We start from the raw sequence: 20,563 nt of genomic DNA, 5'->3' as shown, positions 1-20,563 counted from the left end.
TTATATGCTTGCAAAATAAAATCTATCCTTTGGTCAAAGAAGAGCAGACGTCAACTTCCGGTTAGCAGGTGCTTGCAGATTTGTACTCGAATAATGTCAAAACTGTTAAAACTTGGGGTTTTAAAGTATTTTAAACCTCCCAGTGTTTTAATAAGTAATACAGTATGTTTATCAATTTATTCCTTTAAAAAAATACAGTTATCGAAATTGTAAATAGTGAAAATACTGTTATTAGGTGAAATCAAGGATTAGGATATATCCTTGGATTTATATTTAAATTATATATTAGAATTATTTTACACACTCTTATTTAGCTGTCACCACTTAACATATATGTGAGGAAATGAATGTCGTATACCGCCAGGTGTCAAACGGTCAATATGCCTATGCCTATGGGCTCCCACCTTTACTCTTAGTGTCAAATTCACAGGCACTTGTTTCTGTCAATGTGGGGTTAATATCCACACCGGTACGAAGAATCGGGTGTGGATAGTAAATCCCGCATTGACAGAAACAAGTGCCAGTGGTAAAAATGATTAAAATTTTATCTTGATTTGTGAAAAATTATGTCGAGATTCATCAGAGGTCTCAAAGTAATATGAGGCAGGCATAACCTGTGAATGGGGACGAAGTCTGTATGCATTATTTTTTTTAATTCAAACATATTGATAAAAGAAACAGAAATGCCGTAACGTTCCCCATTTTGGTTCTGTTGTTAGGGATTTAGCTGTGACGTTCTTTAAGTTATGACGTCATATTCAATGTAAACAAAATAAACGCTTTCATAAGGTAACGTTTTTTTCATATCAAACAATTATAAAAAATGAATTTGTATTGAGTTCCAATCTTATATTTTACTAGACTCAGTGATATTGTTGGCTTTTTTCAAAACTACCTCTACCCTTTTTTTTGGGGAAAATATGCGTCATTTTTATCAAATTGGGAAATTTATAATCAGATAATGAAAGATGAATTTGACTGGAACTTCAATTTGCAGACCCCCTTTTGAGAGGTAAACCCTCATTTGAAATAAGACCCCTTATTGTCAGTGATGATACATAAATAGACCCTCAAATCTGCACATATAGTCATTTTAGGCAAAAGGGTTTAAATGAGTGTTTTTCAGTTTGTATTCATGCACAATTACTACTGAGACTGCACTGTTTGGGAAAAAAGTTGTCTTTTTGGGAATAATTTTAAGCCATTTTTTTCTCAAATTGGGATTTTTCTCCAGGGGAAAAAGCCTTTATTCTCCGATTAAGGACAAGGTTCACTTATGGCACAAAATGGCCTAAAATATCAACTTTATCATAAAACACCAAAATAGTCTCAATTTGTAAATGGGTCTATTTCAAAAGTTTAAATGCTAAATATATCAGTTCTTTTCATAAGAATATATAATATTCTCCAAAGTAAGCCTTAATTTTGGTCATTTTGTCAAAATATGATGATTTTGTGCATTTTTCAGACCTAAAAGTCTTAGAAACACTTTGGCCGCCACCTACGATCCAGAATGTGTTGTAATCAAAAGATTCCATCAATATAAAAACTTTTTGGATCTTGGATAGCGGCCAAGGTTAATTATGCCAAAAAAAATTAAAATTATGGAAAAAAAGTACCAAAATTTACCTGTTAATACAAATTATGTTTATTGAAGGGGTCATAGCTCCATAAATTGTAAAGGAAAGTGTCAGAAAAAATATTTATTTCTTATTAGTATTATCACAAGTATTTCTATGTTAAATTTGTAATATTTTGGCCCGATTTAAAAAAACATTAAAAAATCAGGGCCAATTTTAACCCTTCGTGAACCTTCTCCTTTAAGGCAAACAATACCACTGTAGACTGAAAAATATATATTTTATTCAAAGTCTCATGCAAACAAGACTGGAAAAGGGAGAAGATTTCTGCGCAAATGCGGAGAAACCAGAACAGGAAGTAGATCTGAAAAAAAAGTTAACGATTTTAAGTTTATTAGTAGGATGAAAAATTTGGGAAATTTTCCCGAATTTAAAAAAAAAAAAATTTATTATTGATTTTTCTACCATGATTGGGGACTTTGTCCCCATATTATCTTACTGTTATATTAGAAAAAAATCAATGTGATTCGTCCAAATCAGTTGATTTTTTTATGATCTGAAAAAAAGTAAATATTATTGTCTGGCACCAAAAATTACTACTGTACAGTAAGGATAGACAAGATTGTAGACCGGTTTAATTTTTGACTAATGACACGAGGAGCAAAATTTAACTGTTTTGTCGATGGAACTCAAATTATATTAGAAGAACCAGCGCTTTAAAAGTTAAACGAGTAATGCCCACTGACCCAATGAAAATTTAATATTTAATGAATTAAAATTGGGATTTCTCCTAGAATTCATGTAGGAAAATAAGTGATAAGGTACGAAGTGAGATACCTTCTCTCTACAATGTATAATACACTAGTGACCACTTTGCCTGTGGATAGTGATCTTGGGATGGATTGAAAATAGCAAATACAAGTTATATACAGAATTACTATGTTCATTTAATACAGTGAAACAAAAAAAATAACAGATTTTATCATTTATTCAAAAAAGGGGAGGGCAACAATCAGTGGCAGATCTAGAAATTTTCATAAGAGGGGGCCCACTGACTGCTTAAGGGGGGCCAGATTCCGTCACGCTTCAGTGATTCCCTATATAACCAACCAAATTTTTTCTAAAAAGGGGGGGGGGCCTGGGCCCCCTAAATCCGCCTCTGACAATGTCTTGGCTAGGGTAGAAGTATCTTGTAATATATGTACAATTTTTCCAATGAGCCACCATTTTTTTTTAAATACTTAAATATGTTTTTGTTATACATGTAATTATGTTTTATTAAATAGACTAGAACTTCATCCACAGCCACAAGAGTCTGTTCATGTGGTTCATATATACAAAACATTAAAAGAAGACAGAAAGAACAACAAACATACAGACAAACCCCTCAATTGTCTTGTTCAACAACGACTAACAGGTTAGATTTATAGACATTTATTTGTTAACAAGATTTTTTAAAAGTTCTCACAAGTACAGTAATAAAGTAAATCACTTTCATTAATAGAAAAATAACTGAAATAATATATTTTCATGAATTCATGCATGTGAAACTTGAATCTTCTCTTATCATGCTTTATATTGGTAAATAAAAATTAGAAATTTCCATAAAAGTATATTGCTGTGAAATCAGCTACAAAAAGCTTAAGGCTAAAAAAACAACAACCAAAAAACTAAATTGGTTTAAAGTGTTAATAAACCATAGATCAATATGAAGAAAAAACAAAATATGTATCTTCAAGTAACATAAAAATCAATTTTCTTTTCAATGTGAACAGCTCAGAATTATCAGTAAATAAGTATGAAGAAATATCGGAAGAAACATTACAGTCATTATCTGACAAATTTGACTTATTAGCAGAGACTAAGGACTGTGATCCTGAATATGATGTAGCATACGCGGTAAGTACCAATGTACCATCATTTTTGGGTAAAGATGGTATGAAATGCAATCAAAACCCTATGGTACTGACTTGATTTCTAAATCTTCCAAGATTGATCACTACATTTGAGATACTGAAAATATAGTGCATTGATGATGATCATAACATTTAAAACATCCTATTCATGAACATTTCCAGAAATTTATCAATGAAGTTTTGTTTGAATATTCAAGTTACAAAATGATTGTATACTTGTCAGGGAAATTACATAACCTGTACATTGTGCAGTACTTTAATGTCTGTTCTTAAAATATCAATGATGTAATTGTTGATATTGGTGTGCAGTAATTTAATGTCTGTTCTTAAAATATCAATGATGTAATTGTTGATATTGGTGTGCAGTAATTTAATGTCTGTTCTTAAAATATCAATGATGTCATTGTTAATATTGGTGTGAGGTAATTTAATGTCTGTTCTTAAAATATCAATGATGTCATTGTTAATATTGGAGTTGAGTTATCTTCCTTTGTCCATAGAATCAACTACAACCAATATTTTGATGTGTTTAATTTTAGTTCATACTGAAAAATTAAGACTGTTGAATGACGCTTTGAATTTTTTTTGTATCAACTTTTTATGGAGTATTTTGCCAATATCAAAAATCAAGTTATAAAGTACCCTCGAGAAAGTACGTAGCTATAAGTGATACTGTGGATTCATTTATTTTCGTGGATTGGGGAAAACTTTCATTTTCATGGATATTTGATTTGGGGGATTTGCCAATCTCTGCATACAAAGCCTATATAAAATTTGTAATTCTTTGAAAATTTGAATTTGTGGTTCCACTGTTTCCCCAAAAATTGGTATCCAATGAATAATAATTTATCCACAGTATAAAGGAAATCCAAGATGGCGGGGGGGGGGGGGGGGGGGGGGGGAGGGGGGTGATAATATCAGGCTCAGCTTGATATCTTTTCATCTATTAAAATAATGAAAAAAAAATATTGAAGCAAATTTTTACAGTTTTATTCCTTACACCATATAATTTTTTCCAATACATGTATGACATTAAATTGTTGAAAGATTAAGCAGAATATATGATAATTTCAGATAATCAAATTACAGGGTTTCATCCACTTGTTAACAAAGATCCTCCCCGTGAATCTCCTCCTTCAATGAAACAACACAACATTATGTTATATTGGAATTCCTTGCTGTATGATGTTTTTTTTATATTTTTTATACAGGATGGTGTGTTAACAGTAAAGATCAGTGATAAATGGGGAACATATGTGATCAACAAACAGTCACCTAATAAACAGATCTGGTTATCATCTCCTATTAGGTAATGAAACAATCTTTATAAAAATAGGGGGGGGGGGGAGATGTGATGTGATTGCCAAATGAGACAAGTACCCACCAAATTTCCAATGAAGTGAAATTAAGCTATTAAAGGCAACCCTACAGCCTACAACATTGCGAAAAACACATAACCTATAGTTGGCTATAAAAGGCCACGTTATACAAAATATTAAACAATTCAATTTAGAAGACTGAAAGCCTAATTAGAGGTATGTCAATTTAAATACTTTGACGTTAATGTTTCTGGAGATATAAAAAACACAACATTTGATCCTGAGTTTAAGTCTATGTTGCATATCAAAACTCTTTATTCCCTTCGTACATTGAAACCTATAGGTTAAACAATTACAATCTGATTGAAATTAAATCTCTGCACTCGCTAATTTTTATGCTTGGTCCCACGCAGTGACCAAGCATAAAAATAAGCAAGTTTGGAGATTTAATTTCAAAGGGGCACTAGCTACGAGATATATAAAAAATCAAAAGTAGGATTTTTTTTGTTCAATCATTAATGAAAGTGAAAAAGTGAAATAATAATTTGCTTTTATCAGTTTAAATGGTTCAATTTTGTCAAATTAGGCTAATAAACATTGATAATGAATTATTCACTTACAAGTAAATAACTCAACCACATTAAATCCATATTCATGTGAAGTCCAATTGAACCCCATAGAAAGTGATAGAATAGCACATGCATTGTCCGTGTACAGGTATTTAAAGGAAAAGAATGTCAGCATTGAAAGTGAAACAAAGGTAAATAATTTGATTAACTGATTCGATCCACACAAAATCCTTCTTATAAAGGTTAAAACGACGATAAACATAAATTTTTAATCTATAATACAAAATTTAACAGACCTATAAAAATCCAATTGCACGAGTTGCTTAATCTATTTATATCTGTGTTTATGTTTACATCGCTTATATGGTCATAGAAGGTCAACTCAATAGTTAATTAGATGGCGTCTTTGCTAAATTTCACATGAAACATAGCAACATCTTATTGAGACCGTGTCCTGTAAATGTTTTTTTTGATATTTTTGATAGTTTGGAAAAATGTTTAACATTGTTATAAATAAACTTGATCTTGAACAAGGTGAACCAACACCTGAAGTGGTTATCGTGCGGGTGGGTAATAGTGGGTGGATACCGAAAGGTATTCACAGTTGTCTTTCACTATAGATAAGTAAAATAAAACTAAAAAAGACAACAACACCCATCAATTACCGCATGGTAAGAGTTTATTCTGTCGACATGTTTCGCCAACAAGGGTGGCGTCTTCAGGACAATATTACACATGAAATCAAATAGTGAAGTACAAATTTAGCGGCGAACAATAGAGGTTGTTATAATGACGTTAATGTGTAATATTGTCCTGAAAACATGTCAACCAGAATAAACTCTTACTATGTTATAAATAGAATATGAGAATTTGAATCAAATCAGTGAACACGAATTTGGCAGCTATTAAATAAGTGCCCCTTTAATTAGATTGAAACAATTATAGTTTTACATAATTGACAATGGAAAAGAAAAAGGATGAATAGACAAACAAATGTTCACAAAGATTGATAAACAGGAAACCCACAAAGATCTGGTAATGAGCAAGGGTGCAAAATTGACATTAATAGCACAGCTTTAATTTTACATACATATTATTCTTAAAGATATGAAAAGTTTCAAGCAGATTATATTCCAGGACAGTTGCACTTTCAACTGAGTGACCAGTACCCTCAGAGACTAGCAGTATACCTGCTACCTCTGATCCACATTAGTAGAGGATGACCTCTATTGATTTTCAAGGTCAGAGGTCAAATTCAAAATAAAGAGTCATTGGTTACTTGAATCAAGGTTTAAAACGTTTTCAACTTAGTACTTTGCTAGTCATCATTGAGCTAGCATACATAGTTATCATCAGTAGGGGATATTTTTAGAAATTGAGATCGAAGTTCAATAACTTGCTGATTTATATTTCTTCTCTATTCACAGTGGTCCAAAAAGATATGATTTTACAAATGGTACTTGGATTTATTCTCACGACGGAGGATCCTTACACCATCTGTTAACTGAGGAAATATCCAAAGCTCTTTCTGATGACATAGATTTCAGTGACTGTGAATACTCGAACCGTTAGAAGGTGTTGTAGATTGTTATGTTCCCATTTATCTGTTTGTTATATTGCATGTGGGTGTGATATCATGTTATTTTGTTATTTGATTTTTTACATCTTGATGATATGAAAATAAAATCTACTAAATAATGTATGTTATTTTGATTTAATCATAATGTTGCAAGTTAATTTTTAAAAGTGACAATATGAGCTTTTATTAATACCTAGCGTTTCTTTTACAGAATACTTGTATCCATCAAGCAACATTGCTAGAGTTACTACAATTTGAACACGTAATCAGTTAATTGTGGTAAAAGGTGTTTTCTTAGTTAGTAAAATTCGTAGCTCACCTGGCCAAAAGCCCATGTCAGTTTTTGCCAACACTTTACTTCTGTAATTGTAATCTATTTTTTTTAAATTTTGTCTGCCTCATATAAATTTTTGTCCAGGTTAATAAACCAACATTGACTCAGTAGCAAATTATAACAAAGGGGTCAGTCAAACTAGTTTTTGGTTTATATCATTATCTTGAAACCTAAATCAAATTAGAGAAAAACAATTGAGGTTTAAAATGCCCAGCACAACAAGCATTATCTACCATGAAAATGTTAGAATTTTTTTTCAACCCTACATCTGACATGTTGATTATTAATTATTTTGGTTTTTGAATAAAAAACAAAATGTGTTAGGTTTTAAGTATGAATTGCATAATTTATCAGCATGGCAAGTTCAATCTACCTGGAAAATCTGAAGGCGTCATATGGAGTTATTGCCCATGAAATCTATTATTACTATTTTTAGAGTTTTTGGCTGTTATGATTAATATAGAAGCAAAGTGAAAAGTGTAAAATGAAAAACTGATCAACACTTTTAATTCGTTGTATCTACCATAAAAAATGGAGAAAATCAAACTTCCAGTCTTTGAGTAATATGCCCCTTTAAAAATATCCCTTTTTCCAATTTTAACAGGTTGTGGCTGTTATCACAAAAGCTAGCTTGATTTAAAGTTATTGCATAAAGGATTAGGAAGACACTATCTTTCTACCCTCAAAATTTCAGAAAAATCTATTAACCAGTTTTGGAGTTTTTGCCCCTGAAACAAAATTGTATTCCAAATTTTCACGATTTTTAGCTGTTTTCTTGAATCTATATTAGCAAGGTAAAAATTTATAATAGCAAAACTTATCAGCAGAAAATCATGAGTACCTGTTTTGGTGTTGTTGCCCCTGAAATATAATTTGTTTGATTTTTTTTAACAGTTTTGTTGGTTATCTTAAAACTTTCCCATGTTGAAGACAGTTACTTATGGTTCTTATACAGAATTTTGTCTGTCACTATTTGGTGGAGATTTGTCTTTGACATTAACAATCATACCACATAGAGCTAGCTTAATTGTGTAAAGTGCATTAATGATCAGCAACACATATATCTACTATGTACATATAACAAATTCACATTAGGTGAGCTATGCAGATCCCCAACATAGGCGGATCCAGGGGGGGCCTGGGGGCCCCTTAGGTCAGTCAGCGGGTCCCCCTTAGGAAAAGGCCACTGCCCAACTAAAAATCAATCAAAATCAATTTCTCTGCATGGTAAACAAAGAAGGTGTTTCCTCTGATGGTGTGTTATAGTTATTGATTACTTGCATTTCAAAGGTGTTTCCTCAGTATTTGTGTGATAAATTTGACAGTCCTTTGTTGTAGAAATAATTTCCTCAAACAATAAAAGTAAACAGTATGAAAAGTATAGATTTATGGAAAATAGTTTAAAAACAATTTTATAATGTTAACATAAAATAATACTAATATAAATCTTGATTAGTTTATCACAGTTATGGAGCCCCTGTATTCCTCGAAATAATAGTAGGCTCTGTGTGTGTTTTATAGAATTCACTAACACCAAATGAAGCTTCCCATAATTCATTGTTATTGTTATCTAATGCAGTTTAGTCTTGAACGGATTGTTACCATTCTGGATAAACATCTGAAGTGGTTTGAAGCATCTATCTAGAGGTATCTTATCATCCCAATGCAACCATTCCCAACCTGGTAACAAATAAAAAATGATAATGTCATGCGTCAATGAATATATTTTAACAAACACAAAGAAATGAAATATTACTGCTGTTAAATTTATTTGCATGTTAATAAAATAAAAAATACACTTGGACTTCTTTAAATGATATGTCTCTATTTTATGTCCTCTTTAAAGTTTGTGGTTATCCTGTTCTGTTGTTGGTAGCTGGACTGTGAACTAATTTTGTCCATATTAACTAGGGGATGATGTCTTAATTTTTGCAAGAAAGTTAACAAAAATGTCAGTATATTATATTATGTGCTCATTTCTGCCAATATGAGATAAATTAGGACTTAAACCTGGTGAGCAAAAACGGGAGCTTTCTAATTGAGACTTTTAATTCATATTACTAGTCTACTTATTCTAACACAACTGTTTAGAGAACTATTTAAGGCTGTTAGAGATTAAAAAATATTTTAAGCCATACATGAGTGTTGTATCTTGTCAGACATATTATTTATCTAAAATATTACAATAACCTGCCTTCACATTTTTCGGGCTCCATATTTTTTGGTTCACGTAAAATAGTTGTATCCACTTCTCCCTGCATAAATATGTCTATATAATGATAGTTTTCTTCTGGTACGATACAGTTCATTACTGTAACAGTTTTGACATTTTTCAGTCGGATACCAGTCTCTTCTTCTGTTTCTCTTATTGCACACACATCCCATTCTTCCCTGTTTGATACAAAAACAAAATATAAAACTATACTCTGGCTGTTCTTCTTCTTCAGTTAACCTTTAAATTTATATATCTGGATTTAGTAGATTGCCCACCTAGCTTTCCTGCATTAACAACATTAAAGGTTACAATTTTTCTCACCAGATATGTATATCAACAATAAATGTCTCTTTAATGCATATGGTGCTATAGACCTGAATATTTTACAATCAAAACGCTATTTCACAAATGCTGAAGAGCTGATAAAACAAAAAAGTACCAAACATAAAGCCAAATCCAGAAAAGAAACTAGAGAAATGCATGAGGGAGATCCATTTAAAAATGATTTCCAAATTTTATAACAATAAATTTTAAAATTAAAAAGCGTTACCAGTGCCGATATGCTGTAAACATGCAGTCTGTTTTGGCTTATCTATCCTGTATCTGGGTTTTGCTTACACGGATCTGAAAACGATATGTTTTTTCTTTCTTTTTAAACACCTTTGGGGTTCAGAACTTCTATTGGTGGTGTTGTATTGATTGTAATTTTCTTAACAGAAAGTAGACCAGATTGTCATCAGATCATTATAAGAGATTGTTCAATTCATTGTTGATTATAATCACACATTGATAACATTACTATTACAGATATTTCATAGGATCAATAAATTGATTGATGTTTCCTCTATGTTCAGTGGCAAGTATATCATAGCTCCTGAGGACCACAAAAATAACAAGTCTTATTGAAGGCAAGGATTTGTATTATGCACTATGCAACTCCTTGATTTATATGTTTTATTCCTATAAATATATGCTTTGATTTTATCCAATTGTAAAACAACCGTAAAACAAAATTTTGCTTTGTATAATGCTAACAAGGTGTCGTCAGCGTTGTCTGCGTCATCGTCCAAAGACACATAGTTTCAGGACAAAAACTTTAGTATAAGTAAACAGAAATGTTTACAACCACAAAAGGATGGTTGATATTGATTTTTGGGGTTATGGTCTCAAAGGTTTAGGAATTAGGAGGCAAAAAAGGGGTCCAAATAAGCATTTTTGTAGTTTCTGATCAATAATTTGTGTTAAAATGTATAAATCTCTCTGAAATTATACCACAAGTTTCCATACTACAAAGGGATGGTTATGGGGGTTATGGCTCAAATCATTTAGCAATTAGGGGCTAAAAGGGGAAAAACAAGAGTTTTTCTGGTTTAGGATATAACGTACTAAATGGTGGCCCCGTTGCCGGCAATGCTATTTTTAGCAATTATCTCCTTAAAAGGTGTTTTCATTAAACTAATTACGGAAAATCTGTTGTTTTCTAATTGAAGCTCGATATCTATTTGTGATTTTACCGCACTCAAATATATATGGTCCCATGGCTTTTCTTGGTGAATTTTGGGGTTTTTCACGATACCTGACGATTTCGCAGAAAATTTTCCCTAATTTTGAGCAACATAAAAAAATTATTTTCGGCATTTCATACTATACATTTAAGGACAAATTTGTACTTGCATGAAACTTCATTCATAATGCTTTCCAGAAGAAAAATATATAAAAGATATAACAACCAATCACAGAGAGCCATCTATTTTTATCTCTATGTCATGTTCCCTTCATAAAATGGCTGCGCCCATGTAATTTTATTTGGTACATTGTAACCTTTAAGGACAATTTAACAATTTAAAAGCAGTGTAAGGGAGGTAATACAATTCCATTTTAAGAATACTGTTATATTTATGTTTAATTACCTCCCTTACACTGCTTGAAAATTATGTATTATGAAATGATGATTGTCTTGACTGAGATGATTAGCTGTAAAACGAGTTACTTTTAATTTTAACCATGACTGTATGTCATTTTATATTTTAACATTATATGATGTATTTGAATGAGTAGTTATTGTTGCATTTTTCTCATTTCAGATTTCAGAAATTAAAATGAAAATTTCTTCAAATATTTTTTTTAGGGGATTAATATCCAGCAGCATAGTGAATTGCTCAAAGGCAAAAAAAATATTTTAAGTTCATTAGACCACATTCATTCTGTGTCAGAAACCTATGCTGTGTCAACTTTTTAATCACAATCCAAATTCAGAGATGTATCAAGCTTGAATTTTGTGTCCATATTTGCCCCAACTGTTCAGGGTTCGACCTCTGCGGTCGTATTAAGCTGCGCCATGTGGAGCATCTGGTTTTGTATTCTATTAATTACGATTTATGCAATTTTCTGTCCATTATTTTATATTTTTATATTTTAGCAAACCCATTAGCAGTATGCTGTATTCTACATTTTTGTTCTTTATTTTTGGGGAAAGACGGCTTCAAGCCGTCAATCCCTATGGGGTTGACCAGAGTGACATTCCCTCTCATCATTCATTTTGTTTTTATAGTGTGGAAAACCCCCCAACAAATCTTACTTAGATTGAAGAGAAGGAGACCCAGAAATGAATAGTTTGACTTTAAACACTTTTTTACACATTTCCCTTCTGTTTCTGACGAAATTATCGTATCTTGAGCTCTCCTTTACACTATTTACGTTTCTTTTACAATCCGGAAAAATCAGTATGACGAGATATTCTAAATATATCCAACCTACATTGTATTTTATAGTGACGTCATTCTTGGAATGCCACACTATGCAGAAGCAGGGATATCCTTCACTGGTTATTTAAATCATTCCCAGAGATCGTGCACTAATACAAATTGGTATTTGCTAAATCTAAACATAATATTGTTTGCTGTAGATGATTCAAACATCAACATGCAATACTTTAATTTGTAGGTCAGCAACTTTCAAAGTAAACAAAGATCGTGGGGTTACATGAGATAGGGGAGAGAAACGATTTTATTGATTTTTTTCTGTAAAAATTCTGTTTTGAGAATCTTCCTCCAATTCAGGAGCACCTCAACTGATGAGTAATTATCCACTAAAATAAAAGTTAATGTATTTAAACACTTAAAATGTGACATTCCATTGGATTAGTAGTCTTTCATTAAAACTAAATTTTTGTGAACCAACATACTCATTGTAATGGTAAAAAAAAAATGTTGCATTTTGTAGTTTCAACCTATTTATTCATGAAATTTACAAATATTTCAAATTTAGGATTTGGAAACAAGCTTCACACAGTTTACATCAATCATATTGTTTTTTATTAGTACCTGTTTCCCTGTGATGAGAGTTATAACTTGGAACTTTATCAATGGAAATTTAAAACTGAATAGATTTTTCAGTCCACACTTTCTTAAGAAAAATGGAAAATGGCCCTAGCCTGCAATTCAGTGGTAAACAATCAGGATTTCAAAAAATATTGTAGTTGTTGTGAAATGACAGAATTCAGTTGAATTTTAGATAATTAACTATCAACTTTAATCAAATGTTTAGATTTAGAAGATGCAGATCTCTTCCATTGGTCCAAATTGAATCCTAAACTAAGGAAATGAAATTACATAAACAACAATTGATTTCAATTTTGTCAACCTTTCTGCATGTTCTAGCTGTTCTCTTTTATCATTCTTTATATGAAGACTATCAAAAGATAACGTTCCCCTCCCCCCTTTTCAAAAAAAAAAAAATTAAATAGAAACAAGGGCCGTCTTACCCCTCAGAGCTATTCAGCTCTTTGATTTCCTGTTCATCTCTATTCTGTAAACCCCTTTCCGTCCTAACTCATTCAATAAGTGTTCAAATAAAGTGAAAAGCTGAAATGTAAACTGCACTCGGAGGAAACAGTGCCTGTTGGATAGGGGTCAAACTTTTGCTTTGCAACGAACCACTTACAAACCCCTGAAAGAGTTGCTTGCACTGACCTTTAATTTCATACAACAGACATCAGATCACAAGTCCCTATTCTAGCCAGACATAGCTGATTAGTTGCAAATTTATATTATTCAGCACAGCAAAACTGACACATCTCTAAAGCAAACCTTTTTGGCTGTCAGATCTTCGAGGAAGAGCTATTCTGATAACCTGTAGCCGCAGAATTGCCGTTTTATTCAACTGATCCTCACATGATAACCTAGCTGCGGAACCGTAACTCTTATGGTCCTTTTTTATTTTTTTTTTGATTTTGCGGACCATATGGTCTTTATTTTCTTAAAAATTGAATCCTAAACTAAGGAAATGAAACCATATGGTCCGCAAATAGTCAAAAAATAACATAAGGACCTAAGAGCTATGGTTCCGCAGCTAATAATAAGCAATAGTGATGATCCCAGGTTAAAGAGAGACGAGATATACTCAAGAGACATTCAAACTCGTAAGTCTAAAATAAACTGACAACGTCATCGCAAAAAAGAAAATAAAGACCAAAATACCAACATTGGTATACAAAACACAACATAAAAAACTAAAGACTGCAACACAAACCCCTAAGAAAATGAGGGTGACCTCAGGTTCTGTGACAGGTTAAGCAGATCCTGCTCCACACGAGGCACCATACAGTTGTGTTGCTAATGCCGGTAAGCACAAACCAGGTGATTGTACGAGCCTAAAGCAGATTCTGCTCCACATGAGGCACCATACAGTTGTGTTGCTAATGCCGGTAAGCACAAACCAGGTGATTGTACGAGCCTAAAGCAGATTCTGCTCCACACGAGGCACCATACAGTTGTGTTGCTAATGCCGGTAAGTACAAACCCGGTTATTGTACCAATTCGATGGGTCACATTTCGAGAAAAGGAGGGCGGGATTGTGGTTACGACGATTGGAACATATACATAACAGTTAACCAACTCATGATGACGTCCGTCACATTTTAGAAGGGATTATTTCCATAGGAACACTTGGTTTAATAGCTTCCTTGTGAGCAGCAATTCTCCATCAAGGAAATTATGATGGGAAACGCAAGCCCTGGAATACTGGGAGATATATACTACATATGATATGCAGATTTTCGGTGAACTGTAAACTGCAAAATGTTCAGCAACATGAGATCGATATACTATTAATTGACTCCTTATAGAACTTGATTTCACTTGAACGCAAGTAAACCAAGGCTATATGGGATCAAAGGCAGAAAAAAACAGATGGATTTAAGTTAGAATTCTAAGTGGGAGACAAGAGTCAGTAGTGGTTGAAGAAGTAAGCTCTGGCCTCATGATGTTGAATCAGGTGTGCCAAGGTGTTGTGTCTTTTTCTGTCCTACATCAATGATGTGCCAGAGAGAATATGATATAGAATAAGATTGTTTTCTGACGACATTATCATGTACCTCAATAGCAGCTGCAGATACCATATCACTGCAGCAGGACATGAATAAACTTGAGCAAACTAATAAGTCGATTGTATGAGCAATATATGGCACCCTATAGACACATTATTGTTTCGTTTTGATATTATCTTGAAAACTTTTATAGAAACTAGACAGACATGACAGAAAAAACTAAAATGATTTGTATTATTTTAATTTAAAGCTTAACCCTAACACAAACAAATTCATACTAGATTCAACTTTATTTTGTCTAACAATGCAAATCAATGTTTATTCAATTCTACATAACTATGGTTTTATGTATGTTTCTGATATAATAGTCTTTTTTTCGGTTTTCGTTACACTTGATTTTTTTAAAGCGTTTGTTTTTCTTTGTTGAATAGGCCACGAAGACTTTTCATCATATTCCAGGTTTATATTATGCACTTCTCAAGACTACATGTCTTAATTCTTCATCTTCTGAGAATCATGCAATATAGTTCTTGGTGGATGGAAGGGATTGTAACCCTGAGTAATCACCATCTCAAGGGGTCGAAAGCATTTGTTAGCAGGCACAAAATTGTCCCAGTCTAGCCATTGCCAACCTGAAATACATAAAAGGACAACCTAAACATAGCTGCAGAATTTTCAACTCTCATTTAATATATGATATATTAGAACATACATGTATCACAATGTAACATTGATCATTTGAAATTTTAGAGTACTTAATTCCGACTAAGTGCACAGAATCTTTCCACAATCCCACTCATATACTTGCTATCGGTTCTGCAGATACAATATAGGTTCTGTGTTCCTGATTGCCATTAAAACGATTGTTTTGGTCATCGTGTACAGTAAATATTTTTTGTCCGAGATTCCTATTTCTATTTCAGAACAATGGTTTTGCAATCGTGTTCAGCACGATTGGAATCTACCTTAAGCAAAAAATTAACTTATAGGGGTTTGTTTTTATTTCTTTCGCAAAGCTCTCGCGAACATATTTATTTAGTTTTTCAACACTATCAATCATTTTTTTCTTCTTTAAAATTTAACAGTATCATGACTATAAGGTATTTTTTTTGTATACAATTTATAGTATGCGACAGATTTAAAAGCCTTTTCTCTACCAATGTTAATCGTAACATCTTTTTTCTACAGACATGTTTATAAAATGTGTCATTCTTTATCACAGTTTCGTTATTTGGTGGTTAATTGTTTTTTGTTGATATTTTTGGTTCTTAACCAAATCAACACCTGATTCGCATGAAGAGACTACTGTCTAAGAGTAAGCAAGTATATATATCCAGGGCAAATACGCTCATGAATTGATGATACGAGTGATCGACAGCGTCACTATTGGTGTATTGCTATTTTAACTTGGGCCAAAAAAAATATAAACATATGTTCTGCTAACCCTACCTACCCTAATTTTTAGTGCCTACCCTAACACGTTTTATACCATTTTTAAAGTAAGACAGATTCCCTAGTAGTAACTATCTTTAAAATGTTTGTAAAATAAGATGATATTGCCTACCTACCTATACCCTATATTTTCCCAACACGTTAGTTGTAAGACATGTATTATTTTTGTTTTGGGCCTAAGTACCTTCACATTTGTCAGGTTCCAGATTCACAGGCTCTGATTGGACTGCTGTGTCTACCTCTCCCTGTACAAACACTGTTACATAATGGTAGTTTTCTTTTTCTACGATTCCATTCACTACTGTAGCAAAGCGAGTTTTCTTCAACCTTAATCCAGTTTCTTCCATAGTTTCTCTATAACCACAATCTTCCCATTCTTCTCTGCAATTTATTATAACCGTGCAAACTAGAGCTGTCTGCATAACGGGATTAATACGCCCGTACATGCATTTTAGTTGTTGCTGTGAAAATCAGTATTGAGACAGTGACATTTTGAGATTCATGTTAAAAATTGATGAACTATTTTGGGTTCAAAGGTCGTGAAGACATGAAAGAACAATGACCTATTTTTACTAACAATTCACCTTCACACAATGCATTTAACAGGCTATTATTTGAACTTGGAATTATTTTTAATTTTGGAATTTGCTTGATTTCTTGTTATTGAAATTTTCAATAAATTCCACGTTTATTCTGAACTGAAATGTTCTGTGCTGCGCACAACACTTTCTATTACAAAGAAAATAGTATTTTTCAATAGAATGTACTGTGCCGTGCACAACACTATCTAACCAAAATACATTGTATGGAAAGTGTTATTAACCGCTAAAAAGATCATGATACCAAATATTACATGGAATTTATCAAAAATTTTAAACACAAGAAATTATGCAAATTCCATAATTAAAAATAATTCCAAGTTCAAATAATAGCCTGTTATATGTACACTTAATTTGGTACAGTAAACCTTAATTAGTTCTAGAGAGAACAATTATACCCCTACGATAGGGGTCAAGGGTCAATATCATTTGATTTTGGTATCCGACACCGTGATCCTGATCCAATGATTCTTCTGTATACACAGTTTTGTCAATCTAAGTACATTTTGTACTATACGGTACAAAAGGTATGCGCCGTACACAAATCAGACAATGTTTAAAATTGCTATCAATGGGATCAAAACCAAATTCGGTATGATGTCTCTGCATACAGAGTTTTGTCAATCTAATGGCAAAAATAATGCTTCAGCACAAAAGTTATGCACTAAACACAGATCCGACAATATTGTGCTATCAAAGCGGCCAAAGGTCAAGGTCAGAGTGCCTTAACTTTGATGTTTGAAACCCCTTTATCTATTGATGTTATAAAACTTCAGTTATACACAATGCTTATTACCAGCAAACACAGATCAAGTTTGAATTTTGGTAGATCACTTTAACCGTTGTAGAGTTATGCCCCTTATAAATGAAAAATTGCTAATTTTTTAGTTTCCGTTCTCTAACTTAAGTTTGCTTCAACCAAATGTTAGGAAACTTATACACAATGCTTATTACCACAAAATACAGATCAAGTTTGAATTTTGGTGGATCACTTTAATCATTCAAGAGTTATGCCCCTTTGCAAATGGAAAACAAAGCAAACATTTTAGTTTCCGTGGTCTAACTTAATTAAGTGCCTCAACTGAATGTTATGAAACTTATACACAATGCTTTTCACCACAAAATACAGATCAAGTTGGTCATTATCACTTTAAGATTATCGAGTGATGTCCTTTATAAATGAAAAAAAATATCGCATTTTTTTTTAGTTTCCGTTCTGTAACCATGGTAACTTTAGTTTGCCCCATCCAAACAATATGAGACCTATACACAATATTCTTACTACCACAAAATCCTGATCAAGTACAAATTTGGATAGCGTCACCGTCAGTTTTTATAGTTCTTGAGTTATGTCCCTTTATAATGTTGTATGCAAGCGGATATCATCTGTTTCCATGGGGACACATTCTCCATTTATTTTTTGGGTAGTTTAAACATAATTTATTGTTCAAAATGACAAATGGATTAGACACAAGTTTTACAACCTGATAACGTCTTCTCCTCTCATTTTTGATTTTTTTTTCGATCGAGTTTCAGAATATAATTAAAATTTTGAATTTGACACCACACCATAATTCAATCCCATAGGCGGATCCGGGGGGAGGGGGGGGGGGGGCTGCCCCCCCTTTTCGTGGGAAAAATTTGGTTGATTATATAGGGAATCATTGAAGCATGACTGGAGCGGGCCCCCCTTAGGTCAGTCCCCCCCCCCTTTTAGGAAAAGTTCTGGATCCGCCACTGGATCCTGAATGTTTTGGTTTTCCGTCAGCAAGTTATTGGATTGAGAAATGTTATTATCTATTTTACAACTCAAGATAGTCATCCGCAGTTATATTTATTTAATCAGTCAAGTATATATGCATATGATCGGTTGTCATTTTGGTATATACACTGGCTTTTCCGGAGCTCTGACAGACTTTGTGGAAGTTCAATCCTATTGTACAGAAATCTTCCTTTTATTCCCATACAAGACGGGAGACTTCATTATGTGAATGCCTACCAGTCTGGATCCCTGTCTAAAGCAATACATTTATATATTTACCCAAATTCTAAATGACCACCAGGCAATGCATACTTCCCGCTACCACTTGAGCCTTTTCTTATTCCTACTAAAACACAGTTTGGATGATCTTCACTTGTTACAAATACACCAACACCAACTTTAGGTCTTTCACGTGGTGGCTCGGCCTGCTTTGACATTGTGGGAGATTGACAATTTGTCTTTTGCCTCTATAAAACTGGTTTCAGTTTCTTGGGTAAATAAACCGCTTAACTGGTTCCTCACTAGTTGGACCCCGAAACTGGAAATACATTTGTTTCTTTAAAACTTAATTGGGCCTGTTTTCTACAAATCTATAAATATACTGTTTAGATTTATATTCACTTACCCTGACTATAGGTCTGAGAAACAATGACTAGGTCTTGAGAAACAAAAGTTTCAAGTTTCAAACTTAATTACTCTTGAGGTTTGAACAGTTTAATAAAAAGAATCCATTATCAGATTTTTTGGTTGGTTCATTCCTGGAATGCCGAAACCCTTTTTTCTGCAAACATATTAATTCATTCAAAACCCGAAATCCTAAACTTAAACTATTTTAACCTAGAAAATTTGCACTTTTATATATGACTGAGAAAATATGCGATACTTTACAGTGGCGGATCCAGAAATTGTCATAAGTGATTGACTCCCGTTATGCTCCAGTGATTTCTTATACAACCAACCAAAATAATTTTCCCTCAAAAAGGGGGGGGGGGCACCCAAAAAACAGCCTCTGCTTTTTGATATTGGATGAAAGATTTGCACGGTAAATTATGCTGTTGAGAGTTTGTATCGACTTTTATTTTTGTTTATGTGATAACTTTACACTAGACAAGAGGGTGGCAAAGTGGTACCCTGATACATCTGATTATATTACTATATGCTCTTTTGTATATTTATAATCGGTAGGCACTTAAAGTTAACCATCGAGGGACGTTAACTACCGAGGGTAGTAATGAATATTCATCTTTACCGGATGATTGACAGCGATGTAAATAAAAACATGAGAGTGATTACCGTGTGTCAACGTCAAATTATTTCAATTTAATTGTTAGAAATACTGTTTTCTGCTGAAAATTAAAAAATAAATAAAATTGAATGGAATGGAATGGAATTGAGCTATGTACAATACATTAAATATTAGCAATTAGAATTAGACGGTAGACAAGCATATTTTGCCTATTGATTCTTTTTTGCATGCCTATTTGGTTATATTATAATGCACTAATTGTTTTGATACTGTTTAATGTTTAAATAAGACCCATATGTGAACCATTTATGCACTTTTAATTTAAAGATCAGATTCACACAGGATCATACATGATACAGTTCGAGCTAACTATTTTATGTACGAGAGCTATTACTAATGTAACGGTGATGCTGAGATAATCTCCCTTTGCTAGAATATAGGATGACGCAAAATGAACTATATCACTGTGCAAGAACGGAATAGCAAAGTGAATATATAAATCAAACTGTATTGGGATGATTTGGTAAACGTTTATCCAACTTACTGGATATTTTATGAAAGATTTTGCCATTTGTATAGAGGAATTATACCTTTTCAAATAAACTTGGGAGAATAATACACTAATTATAGAATATTTAGCATCTTAAACGAACAAATCTTGTCAAA

The 20,563-nt window shown here is 32.8% G+C and overlaps 2 protein-coding genes across 4 annotated transcripts; one reads left to right on the top strand and one right to left on the bottom strand.

The window, feature by feature from the left end:
• Positions 1 to 46: 46 nt before the first annotated feature.
• LOC143072738 (frataxin, mitochondrial-like) lies at positions 47 to 7,084 on the top strand. The gene is made up of 5 exons (XM_076247832.1): positions 47 to 162; positions 2,867 to 2,997; positions 3,356 to 3,479; positions 4,708 to 4,805; positions 6,812 to 7,084. Exons 1-5 carry the CDS (start codon positions 94 to 96, stop codon positions 6,954 to 6,956), a joined length of 567 nt encoding a protein of 188 aa, XP_076103947.1. The 5' UTR covers positions 47 to 93; the 3' UTR covers positions 6,957 to 7,084.
• A 1,585-nt stretch (positions 7,085 to 8,669) lies between these two features.
• Positions 8,670 to 19,221, bottom strand: LOC143072739 (nucleotide triphosphate diphosphatase NUDT15-like). 3 transcript variants are annotated; one of them, XM_076247834.1, is made up of 3 exons: positions 18,931 to 19,201; positions 9,492 to 9,688; positions 8,670 to 8,977 (listed from the first exon to the last, which is right to left on the bottom strand). In XM_076247834.1, exons 1-3 carry the CDS (start codon positions 19,086 to 19,088, stop codon positions 8,868 to 8,870), a joined length of 465 nt encoding a protein of 154 aa, XP_076103949.1. In that variant the 5' UTR covers positions 19,089 to 19,201; the 3' UTR covers positions 8,670 to 8,867. The 3 variants fall into 3 exon arrangements, with proteins under 3 accessions (XP_076103949.1, XP_076103950.1, XP_076103948.1); XM_076247835.1 differs by lacking the exon at positions 8,670 to 8,977 and adding an exon at positions 16,475 to 16,671 and having other exon boundaries at positions 9,515 to 9,688; positions 18,931 to 19,221; XM_076247833.1 differs by lacking the exons at positions 8,670 to 8,977; positions 9,492 to 9,688 and adding exons at positions 15,063 to 15,470; positions 16,475 to 16,671 and having other exon boundaries at positions 18,931 to 19,213.
• Positions 19,222 to 20,563: the final 1,342 nt, after the last annotated feature.

This window comes from Mytilus galloprovincialis, chromosome 4 (genome assembly GCF_965363235.1).
Source record: "Mytilus galloprovincialis chromosome 4, xbMytGall1.hap1.1, whole genome shotgun sequence".
NCBI lineage: Eukaryota > Metazoa > Mollusca > Bivalvia > Mytilida > Mytilidae > Mytilus > Mytilus galloprovincialis.
This window is presented reverse-complemented; position numbering and strand designations above follow the sequence as displayed.

Excerpts from the sequence above, each read along its gene's own strand:
- LOC143072738 (XM_076247832.1), top strand. The coding sequence starts at position 94 with ATGTCAAAACTGTTAAAACTTGGGGTTTTAAAGTATTTTAAACCTCCC. Across the intron at positions 163-2,866 it reads GTGTTTTAATAAGTAATACA|ACTAGAACTTCATCCACAGC; the intron begins GTATGTTTATCA and ends TTTATTAAATAG. Across the intron at positions 3,480-4,707 it reads AATATGATGTAGCATACGCG|GATGGTGTGTTAACAGTAAA; the intron begins GTAAGTACCAAT and ends TTTTTTATACAG.
- LOC143072739 (XM_076247833.1), bottom strand. The coding sequence starts at position 19,088 with ATGTCAAAGCAGGCCGAGCCACCACGTGAAAGACCTAAAGTTGGTGTT. Across the intron at positions 16,672-18,930 it reads GGTGGTCATTTAGAATTTGG|AGAAGAATGGGAAGATTGTG; the intron begins GTAAATATATAA and ends AATAAATTGCAG. Across the intron at positions 15,471-16,474 it reads GGAACCTGACAAATGTGAAG|GTTGGCAATGGCTAGACTGG; the intron begins GTACTTAGGCCC and ends TATGTATTTCAG.